Genomic DNA, 11,302 nt, shown 5'->3' with positions numbered 1-11,302 from the left:
TTTGTTTATATCGATTACTTTGAGCTGACTAGTTCCTCTTCTGTTCCTGCACGTTTTATTATAATGTGTGTTTTTAAACTTCTGCACTGGACCGTGCAGCTGGAGGCTTCATGGAAAAATAAATTCACTGAAAACTGTCATCATAATATTTAGACTTTTAATTTTCCCTCAGCACAATTCTGTGGAGGTGTTTTTTTTTAATTAAATATAATTTAGATTTTTCTAATTTGTTGAGCCACTGCAGAGTATTTTCCACACGTCTCAACTCATAAACATGAAACAAACCCTCTGACCAGGGCGTTGTTGTCGTGTCCATCCAACAGAGACTTAACAAACCTCCTTGTGTTTGCAGCACATCGGTCTGCCGATGTTTTCTCCGACGCGCCGTCCGAAGAGGATCTACCAGATGACCCACGGAGTCCTGAACCTTCCTCGTAACCCGCTGCTGGACTGGATGTTCGGACACTCGCTCATCAACTGCCACGTGGAGCATCACCTCTTCCCCTTCCTGTCCGACAACATGTGTCTGAAGGTGAGACTTCCACGAGTTCGGGCCATAAATCGCTTCGTGTCGTCGGTTTCCACATAGTTTCAAGAGCCGCTGGGCGGGAAGGAAAGAATGCAGCAGCCTGATGTCAGTTCAGCTTCTCATGTAAACACCACAGAGCCGCAGATAATGAGTGAATCGTTTATTTATGTCCCACTGCGGTCGTGAAGAGCAGCCAGAATTCCCAGTGGTGTGAAAAAACAGCATTTACTGATTAATAAAGCAAAAAGTGCACTAAGCAAGTGTTTACTACAAACAGACATGAATGTGATCGTATTGATAATAATAGAGTTTATTTGAGTTTTCCAGTTAAATTTTAAATCTTCTGAGCTTTTTAAGAGCTGAAGGTCAGTTATTTAAGAGTCTGACATAAAGCTGGAGTCAGTGTTTGAGGTCAGGTTGTGTTCATTTGTGCCACTTTCTGAGCATTTTTTCTGAAACTGTTTCCTGTAAATATTTCATAATAATAATGAAAGTATGAAAAGACCAACAGGATTTCTCTCCGGTCACTCATCCTCCACGCTCAGGATCTTTGTCCACGTGTTGAGGTCAGCAGCACACTATTATTAAAATTATATATTAGACTGATTGAACTAGTCGTTTATATTCCCAATGGAACGTTTAAATATGTGTGAAATGTGCAGATTAAAAAGTAAACGCATAAAACGGTTAGAAAGGTAACAAACTTTAACTTTTGCTGTTAACTCAGCAGCTTTGGGATGCCAGTAACGTCACTCTGAAAAATACAGCTTAAAAATAAAAAGAGGGTCATATTTTATCAGCTCAGACGCCCCCAAATAATGTGAAATAACATAAAAATATAGTTATTTTTTGATTTAAAATTGAGTTTCTTGCCTTAATTTTACACGAGCATATTTGTGGGCTTTTATCAAGGAAAGTTTAATAAAAGATGTTTACCTGCGTGAAAACAACATCTGTGTAAAATCTGAGAAAAAGAAAGTGTTGATTTACTTGTTGACTGTAAAATACAAGTGGTCAGAACTGTCAATAATGTCTGCATCAAACATCAGTGATTTTACAAACAGAGTGTAAATGTACAGTTTTACAGCATCTGCTAAATAATGTCCTTTTGCTTCTTTATATATCGTTTTAAAGTAGAACAGCTGTTTTAGATCCACTTTGTTGATTTAGTTTTGTTTTATTTACAGTGTCGCTGAGCTCAGTGAGTTACTTTCATTAGCCTCATTTATGTCCAGGCAGGCATCTATTGAACATTTTATTCCTCCTCTGATGTTATTGCTCTTTTTTATTGTTTTATTATCGTACAGCACCTCCAGTTCTGAGTTGCTATAAAAATACAGTTTCTGCTAATCATCGTGGCACCAGATAACCACCAGCTTCCTCATTTAGACGCTGTTGTTGCTGCCTGTGTTGTTTCCTGAAACCCCGTCAGGCTGGTTAGCTTTTACACCCGCTGTGTGTGTTTCTGTCGTCCAGGTGAAGCCGGTCGTGTCCAAGTACCTGACTGAGAAGCAGCTGCCCTACCAGGAGGACGGCTACCTGTCGAGGCTGCAGCTCTTCTTCGACCGGTACCAGGAGCTGATGGTGTTCGCTCCGCCCATCACGGAGCTGGTCGGCGTCCAGTGACGGAGGAAGAAACTGTGTCGGACTCTGAAGCACAAACGTTTCTTCTGACGCGTCCGGTGTTCAGGTTTGAGCCTCGAACACAAACAAACAGACTCTGAATCAGTGTTTAGTCCAACGTTAGGAGATGAATTAACCACTCGTGACTGATTCTGTAAAGTATTAAAGTAGCTCGATGAATATCCTGCACTGCTAGAGATGATTTAACACAAAGACAAACCAAAAGCTGACTGTGATTGTTGGGAGCTGTGTTGATTGAACTGACCTGGGGTCTGTCTCATGACGCAAATCCAACAGCTGCTTCTGACGGACAAAGATGGTTTAATATTCACCTGCAGCAAGAAAAACCTCAAGGCCTCGCACTGATAAGATGCTGATTTATTCTCTGCAGCTTCAAAAATATATATAAAAAAAGCAGCATACACTGTAAACTATATGAGAAATAACTAAACTAGTGTGCAGATATTTTTTAGGCTTAAATCAATGATTTTAATATGTTAAGTTGCTTTAATTGGTGAAGTGATTTATTACAGATTAAAGGAAAATTATTACAATGAAAAATAGCATAAAATGTATGTTTCTGTGGTTCTACCTTTAAAATGAAAATTTTTATTCAGTCTTTTTATTTTCATTTTTAAAAATTTCGTCTGGTGAACCAAACACGTTGAGCCAAAACAGCAGCAGCACAAAAAAATACTAAAATAAAACTAAAAGCAGAAACAACAACAACAACAACAACAACAACAACAACAACAGCTGAAATAACAACTTAGCACAACACCAATAATAATAATAACATTTTTCACAGAAATCACTGACATAATTAATACTTTTTATTCCGGTTTTTACACGATATTATCTGTAGTTTAACAAAACAGGAAAAATGTGTAAAATAATATAAATTAAAAAAAGAAAAAATCAGTCCTTTATATGCTTAATTTTTCTTTCAAATAACAACAATTGTAACGATGACAACAGCAATAATAACAACAACAACTATAATGATGATTATAAAGAGAAACCCAGAGTGGACACAGTTCATACCAGAGTGCTGCTACAGACGGCTGATGTATTTATTATATCACATTTTATTCTGTTTTGAGGCCTCATCATTTACAGGCTTTATTTCACTCTGCATAACATCCGTACTGTTGTTTCATTTCTCTCTGAAGACATAAAAGCTACTCGTTCTCCAGCTGTTTTTACACCAACGACCTTTAAGCACATTTGGCCTCGTGGTGATTTACTGCATCCTGTGATGTTTGCTGTCGGATTAAGTTTTTATTGGACAGAAAGCGTCTCTGCGGACTTGGAGGTCTTGTACGTGCAGATATAAATAAAAACCAGAATCAAAGCTAAATTGCGCGTCGCAGGAGTTACGATTCTGTCTGTTTTTACAAATTCTGGGTCTAATAAATGTCCTTTTAATGATTTTCAAATTCAAAGAGCAGGTTTTTGGGTTCAGAGGGTTTCTTTGTGTTTCTAGATTCGTTTCGTGTTTGCAGTTTTAACCTGGTGTGTTTTGTCCATCGGGGGCCACCGTAGCAGTCAGGATGTGAGACGGCTGCTGGAAACTTTGTGATATTATAAATGTGACCTTCACCGTTATCAGAAGAACTAGAGAAAAAATAAAAGCCACAAAGAAGAAGAAGAAAAATCTCTGGAGAGGTTCTAATGTGGGCTGAGCTTAACGACTCCGTTTAAATGAACAGTCGACTTAAATTAATAAGTAAACCTCAGTTGATTCCAATTAAATTCAGCATTTTTACAGTAAAACTCTGCTGCAGGATGGAAAAAAACTGATAAAAACACATCAGGATTTAGTCAAAGTGATGGTTGATGGTCCAGAAAACAGAAGCCTGAGTGAAACAAACAGAATAAAAAGCACAACGATCAGTCGTAGTCTCGCCGCCTCATGAGACCGGCCTCGGCTGTCCTGCACTCACACACTTGTTTTCATCAATGCAATTTCCTGAACATCTGTAGCTGCAAACCTTATGGACATGAATGTGTCTCGGTGTGTTTTTATTTTCTGTCTGGGAATAAATTTTAACGTGGATTTAATGATTTCAATCTTGTTTTATTGCCTTTTATTCCGATATATCGATGTATTTATGTAACACCTTTAATATTGGTGGAAAACTCCACTTGTTCCACGTCGATAAACGCATTATTTCACCTTTTTTTGGGGGTGAAATACGATATTTAAAGCAGCATAAATAGATTTTTTTAGCCACTTGGGGGCAGCAGAAGCCATAAACACAGTTACACTTGTGTGTCTGGCCTCGTGGTAAATTTAAGTCAAATATTTACTCTCTTTCTTGCTCTTGTTTTAATTTCCTGGGAATAAAATCTGTCTTTTTAGCTCCTGAATGCTCCACAGTGCCCACCAGGAAGTCACTACCTGCGTTTGTCTGCGTTTTGATGCTCAGAACATTTTGTTCCGTCATTTTTATGAGCGTTTTCTCTCCTAAAACATCCGTCTGCTGCATCTGGAAGCGGTTTGAGGAAACAGTAATGCTGCAGTTTGACCAAAACAAAGAGCTGAAAGAAGCTAAAACGCTCTCTAGAGCTGAAGGGAGAAAAATGACAGCTTTCACATCACAAATAGTCATTTTATCCACGTTTATAGAAACATTGATCAGCGCAGCTTTAAGTTCAGAGTCAATCCAGACAGAATTCAAGAAATATTGACTTTGCTTATTTATTATTTTGGAGCCAAAACTTGAATTGTACGAGTTTATGTTGTTTTCAGACTTCTGCATCTTTGTATTTTCACCCTGAGAGGCCATTTTAAGGCATCAGTGTCTCCAGAAACAAAACTCCCACAGCCATAAAATCTCATGAAGACACAGACAGAATAGTTTGTCATTGATCCAAACGATTGATCGGCTCCTGCAGAAGACAAATTCTTAATTATTGGTCCTTGAAAGTGGAAAAAATTTGCAATGAATGGTGGTGTTGTGGCCTCAATAAGTTCCTATAAGTGTACATATATATGGGTGGATCCATATTTCCTACTAAAAATACAGTCTTTGGTCGACGTTTCACCAACTTTTGAAGCGTCTAACATCAACAGAATTGATCTGTGGCAAGTATGGCAAGATAAGACTCCACTTTGTTTGTTGTATTGACTAGATGTTGATGTGGACTCTGGTAGAACCGGTGTCCATGGGGTCTATTTGTTGTTGTTAGATAAGTCACACGCTGCTCCCAACATACTGTCTTCACGTTGAGATTTAACAACGCATGCGGCTTATTTCTCTCGATGCAGACACTCTGAACAGAGAAGCCGATGATTATTCAACAGACATCACAATAAATCTCACGAAACGCGACGTGACGACGCCGAGAAAAGTGAAGCAGGAGATCAGCGCCGCTCTGAAGGCAGCAGAGGAAAATGCAAAAGAGTCATTATGCGTCGTTTATTTGCATGTCTCTGGTGGTTTTAGTGTCCAGTTCGTGTTGCCTTCTCATCGTAAACCTCTTTGAACGAGTCACGTTTTGTCAGAATGAAAGAAAACTGGAACCTTGTCTCACCAAACCTGCCTCACATTAAATCCTGCTGATGTTAGAGAATCAAAAGTTGGTGAATTTTTAGTAGAAAATTCGGATCTATCCTTATATATGTACACTTAGAGGAACTTTCTGTGGCCCCATACGACTGTTGTTTGAAAATTTTGCACATTTTTTTCCTCATTTTTAAGGGCCAGTGATTAATAATTAGTCCTCTGCTGGATCCATTTGAATATTAAATCTGCTGAGAACTATTCTGTCTGCGTCCTCAACGAATATCACGACTGTAGGAGTTTTATTTCTAGTGATACTGATCCCTGAAGGCCTTCACATGTGAGGTGTTTTTTTGTGGCCTGAAAACATGAAATGCTCGAAATTCTGCGTCAAAACAGCCGAGTTTTGATCCCAAATGACAAATATAGTCAAACCAGATCCCCGAAACGACGCAGCCGGATCTGCTTTCTAGTATTTCTGGTTTTCTGTGACTCAGCGTCGTTTAGATTTCTGCTGCTTCGTCACAAAAACAGATCAGAATACGTTAGCTTGGGCTCAGTGTGTTAAATGTTAAAGAGCATTCTGTTTACACGCTGAAGAGTCCATAAGTTACCACATAGAGTAAACAGACGGTCACTGTTTGCAGCCGTACACTCGTCTCATGATGTCACACAACAGTGCATGGAAACACAAAAACAATGGAGGCAGTTTGATAAAGTTTACAGCTCACGGTGTCGGAGCCAAACTGTGTTTATAGGGGAGGTGCCACCCTCATTAGTTTGTTCTGTTCTTTCTCTGCTGTACACTCAATAGTTTCCTCACATTTTGCCTCTTGTCTCATAATTTCCCTTCTTCTGATTGCTTTTCTTAAAGCTTTCCCACCAATAGATGAATGTTTTTACTGTTGCAGAGAACGTGACAGACAAATTGCAAAGTTTATTTGACCACTAAGAGCAGTGAGGTCAGATCTGATTGGCTCATGATTCATGTGATGTGTCATGTGACCTCACAAACATGCAACCAAATGTCAGTTCAGTGTTTTTTTTTTTCATTTTTGGGGAAGAACCTTTTGTCCAGATCAGAGTGAATCTGTGGACGCTTGGTGGCAGCTTCTGCTCTCAGGCCCGATCCAGCCCCTGTTTGCATTTTGTTCTGGACTTTCCACTTATTTGCATGTGAGATAGGAAGCAGGTGAGCAGACAAAAGGCTGCAGGAATGACTTCCTCAGTCTCTATCTGGACTGTCTGATCATTCGGAGGAACAATGCAGGCGCTGACTTCATCAGAGGGTGAGTACAAACAGGCGAGATGCTGTTTACTGATTGCAGAACTTGTAAGTTTCAGTTCATGTTTAAACACAGAGCCTGTGAGGGAGTGCAACCCTACACCTCAGTGTTGTGCTCAGCGCCGGAGCTCCACCCTGCGGCTTCGTGTCTGATTGTGTGCGGGGGTGTTGCACTGCTGAAGGGGCGGGCGGCTGAAACTGTGAGCTGACGTCCACAGCATCTAGGTGTGGCTTCGCAGGCTCTTCAGTGGGATCCAGGAACTGCCGGCACTCAGACGCAGCAGCGGTTTGCAGAGGAATCATGGCAGATACAGCAGCAGAGGAAGCAGCTCCCAAATCCAAACAGCTGTGCGGCAGCTGCTCAGGTGAGCTGAGCGGAGTCGACGGAGACAAGGGATGTCCAGAGTGTGTGAAGAAACAGAACGGGGCCCCCGAGGCCCCCGAGGCCCCCGAGGCCCCTGTGATCAGCAGCAAAGAGAAGCAGAACCAGGACCCGAAGGCGGCCGAGGAGACCAAGATCCAAGAAGACCTGAAGGAGTCCGAGGACGACAAGAAGGAGGACGAGGAGCCCAAAGAAGAGGAGGTGAAGGAGGAGCCGCTGGGCCCCGATGATGTGGTGTGCGACTCCTGCATCGAGAGCCCCTGCAGGGCCCAGAAGTCCTGCCTCACCTGCCTGGTGTCGTACTGCGAGGCCCACCTCCGGCCTCACCTGGAGAACCCCAAGTTCCAGAACCACCGTCTGGTGGAGCCGCTGAGGGACATCGAGCGTCGGACCTGCGAGAGCCACAAGTGGCCGCTGGAGCTGTTCTGCTGCGCCGACGGCTGCTGCGTCTGTCAGGACTGCGTGACGGAGGAGCACCGGGGCCACAACACGGTACCGGTGGAGGAGGCCCGGCGCCGCATCGAGGCAAGTGGTCCGCAGATATTACACCGATTATCCCTGTTTTGTTAAATTATGCATAATATCTATTAAAATAAGTTTTAAAATAGAAGAAAAATATAAATATTAAGTTATTCTACAATGTTTTTACTGTATTTAAATAAGCAAGAAATCAGCAATAAAAATGTCATTATTTTGCAGACACACGCCAGATGTTCTGTTTTGTTAAATTATACATAATGTCTCATAAATTAACTTTAAAAATGTTTAATTTACATTTTTGCTGTAAAAGAAGAAACAGATCAAAACTGTAAATAATGTCCATCAAAAATCTCTATTTTTGAAACTAGTCATAAGTTGCTTTAAGATGTCTAAACTATATTTAAATAACCAAGAAATCAGCAATAAAATATTTATTTTGCAGATATATTACAGATTTTCTCTGTTTCGTTCAATTACAGGAAATATCTGGTAAAATCACCAAAAATATATAAAACCCAAAAATGTATATAATGTCCATTTAAATAAAATATATTTTTACAAATAGTCATTTGTTCTTTAGCTTTGTTTGACTGTAAAATTCCAGTTTTACTATATTTAAAAAAAAAAAAAAATTAAAAAAAATGTTATTTAACTGATATTATTCCTGGTGTTACTTATATTAAAATCTATTCTTTAAAAAATAGAAATTTACTGTTTTATAATGTTTTACTGTACAAGCAATTTAAAACAGCCCAAAAATATATTGTACAGATATTTAAATAATAATGTTAAATGAAAATGAAATGATGATGATGTAAAATAGAAAATATTTTTTTTGAATGTTTATGTGACATATTTTCCTTGTTTTGTTGAAACACATTATTTCATAAAATCACAGAAAAAAAGTAATAATTGACATGTTGCCAAAACAGACTTAAAGTGTACATAATGTTCACATCAAAAATCTGAATTTTTACAAATAATAATTCAGAATTTTACAATTTGTGATCATAAAATTATACTGTTATTGTGTTTTACCCAGAAAGAAATCAGCGTTTTAAAGATATTTGCCTTTTTTTTCACTATTTTTCTTACACCCTTGCAGCCAGATTTTCGTTGTTGTTTACAGATTTGTTTTTTTACAGTGTGCTTTATTTAAAACTCCTTAAAATGGATTTTAATAGATTAATGTCATCTTTAGCTTCCCGTGAAGCTGAATTATTGTTGAGCAGATCATTACTTCTGGCCCACAGTGCAGCACTAATTCAGCCAAACAGCAACCTTTCCTCTTGGCATGCAGAGGTGGAAATATTCAGTAAGTCCTGAGAAAAAAGGAAAGCAGATTTATTTTTGGCTTTTTGAATCTTTCTGGGACCTGCCAGCCTAAATCATTCATCAAGCACAATGTCTAACGGTGAGGCTTGTCTGTCTTTCTCTGTTTTATCTCACTGTGGATTGAACATTTTGGGGTTTTTGCAGCACAGTTCAGGCAAAAGAGACAATTGAAGCCTTAATCTTTCCACATTTGAACATTTTTCATGACTTTTTGTTGACATTTCATAACTTAATTATTAATTGATTTACAAAAAAAAGTGACTTAAAATAAAGCTAATCCGTAGTTAGCTGCAGCAGCATTCAAAGGCAGGTTTCTTAAAGCCTCCTTATCTCATATCGGGCTTCGCTGAGTTTACATTTCAATCTGTGGCAAAGGTTTCACAGCTGCTGAGTAAATAAAAGCTTTCAGCATCAAAAGAAAAGAAACAGGAGTGGCATTAATTTGCAATTTGAGCTCACTGATAATCCTTTAATAGGATTCAGTGGAGGTGAGTCAGGCAGCATTTTAACGAACAGAAACCTGATTACTTACAATGACACAGTGACTTCTTATCTTGAAATGAGGCCTCGTATATCTAAAATTGAATTAATTTGCATCTGAGTAAAACCAGCGTCAGAATTCTTGTTTCGTTTTATTGACGTGATGCAGTCGACGGTTTTTACGGAGGGGAGTTTTCCTTTTATCGCCCCATAAATCAGAAAAACTGTGAATGATACGAGAAGTGACGACTCTGTGAGAACCTTCCAAATAAAAACCAAAAAAAAATCAATAAAACGGGCGTGTTTGTTGAATGTAGGAGCTGCTGAAGTGGAGATTTGTGGCTCAGAGTTTAAGAAAAAAATGATTTTGACAAAACATATGTATGAAAATTGAACTTTTTGATCACAAATAGACAAATTGTAGAAAAATAAACATCTGACAGTGTTTTGGATGTTTTTTTTATTATTATTATTGTGAAAGAAGACGTGTTATGGAAGTGAAATATGTCAGAATTAAACAGCACCTGAAGTGTTTGGTTGCCTTAAATCAACCCCTCTGTTGCCTTCTCATACGTCAGAGGACATGTATATATATCGTGGTGTCAACGTGACCATCAGTGCATCACAGTTGTTGCATCTCTGAACACTTAATCCAGTCCAAACAGAAATTCTTCCCTCCGGATCCCCGCGAAGGTCATCAAATCACGCGCAGCATTCTGGAAACTCGAGCTTCGACCGAAACCTCGTTCGTCTTCTCCGTCCGACAGCCCGCAACCCTCAAGTTCAAGAATCTCGGCGCAGATTCCTGCAGAGATCTGCAGCCTTTTAGCCGGCACCTGTTATTTGCACAGCGCTTCGCTTTAAAACCTCAAACCGCTTCGTCGGAGCTGTTAGACAAACACTGCAGGAAGAAATGCAGGTGAAAAGACTCGCATGTGCTGCAAAACAAATCTTTTACTGTCAAAGAACAAGAATGGGATTGATGGTGGAGAGTTAGACGCTGGTGAAAAGGAAAATAAGTTGTTCTTTCACACAGAAAAACTGAAGAGACAGTGGAATAAATGAGGGTCCTGCTCAGCCGGAACTTCGTTATGTAACTGCCCCTTTGTTAGTTTAATCCTCCTCTTAGAGTTTATACTCAGTTAAATCCAGAACCAAACAGAAACCTGTGTGCATTCGGAGGTAAAAGATATTTAATCAGATATATCTGAAGGCTTTTCCACCATCCTCAAACATTTAGTCTGCAACATACTGAAAACAGAGCTTCAACCTGTTGTTCAACTATTTCTACTCTCCAGCTCTCTGCTTTTAAAGACATCGTCTTGTTTTGAACTAGAAAATAAAACCAGTAGTTTATGTTTTCAGTCACACAGCAAACTTAAAGTTTTCTGATCAAAACGGTTCAAAGAGTCTTAAGTTAAGTTTTGTTAAACCTCCTCCAGGCTTTTTAGAACATCGTTTTGTGACACAAACTGGGACTAAGTGGTGATTCATTTATGATAATTGGTTGTTCAGTTATAAAATGTTTGTCACCGTTCCAAACAGCAGATGTGCTCCACCTGTTTATCGCCGTTGCATTTCGTAACCTAACGTTAACACTTTGCTCTTTGTTTACATTTAACTATTTACATGTTGACAACCTTCACAAATTCTGGGTTTTCCTCTCTGCTCTGCTCGTC

At 39.3% G+C, this 11,302-nt stretch overlaps 2 protein-coding genes and 1 long non-coding RNA gene across 3 annotated transcripts in view; 2 read left to right on the top strand and 1 right to left on the bottom strand.

The window, feature by feature from the left end:
• Positions 1–346: 346 nt before the first annotated feature.
• LOC103375210 (fatty acid desaturase 6-like) lies at positions 347–2,886 on the top strand (the record flags this gene model as incomplete). Its single annotated transcript, XM_008305427.1, has 2 exons — positions 347–532; positions 2,006–2,886. Coding segments are annotated over 2 exons (336 nt in total), but the record flags the coding sequence as incomplete, so codon positions are not given.
• A 3,886-nt stretch (positions 2,887–6,772) lies between these two features.
• The window catches only part of trim16 (tripartite motif containing 16), a 12,050-nt gene continuing 7,520 nt past the window's right edge, over positions 6,773–11,302 (top strand). Inside the window, exons 1-2 of the mRNA XM_008305420.1 lie at positions 6,773–6,950; positions 7,165–7,853. Of these exons, the coding sequence (XP_008303642.1) occupies positions 6,926–6,950; positions 7,165–7,853 (714 nt within the window). The 5' untranslated portion in view covers positions 6,773–6,925. The remainder of the gene's footprint in view (positions 6,951–7,164; positions 7,854–11,302) is intronic.
• The window catches only part of LOC103375208 (uncharacterized), a 22,885-nt gene continuing 22,748 nt past the window's right edge, over positions 11,166–11,302 (bottom strand). The window contains exon 3 of the long non-coding RNA XR_521192.1: positions 11,166–11,176. This is a non-coding gene — a long non-coding RNA (uncharacterized LOC103375208). The remainder of the gene's footprint in view (positions 11,177–11,302) is intronic.

The sequence above is a fragment of the Stegastes partitus genome, unplaced genomic scaffold (assembly GCF_000690725.1).
Source record: "Stegastes partitus isolate 25-593 unplaced genomic scaffold, Stegastes_partitus-1.0.2 Scaffold2502, whole genome shotgun sequence".
NCBI lineage: Eukaryota > Metazoa > Chordata > Actinopteri > Pomacentridae > Stegastes > Stegastes partitus.
This window is presented reverse-complemented; position numbering and strand designations above follow the sequence as displayed.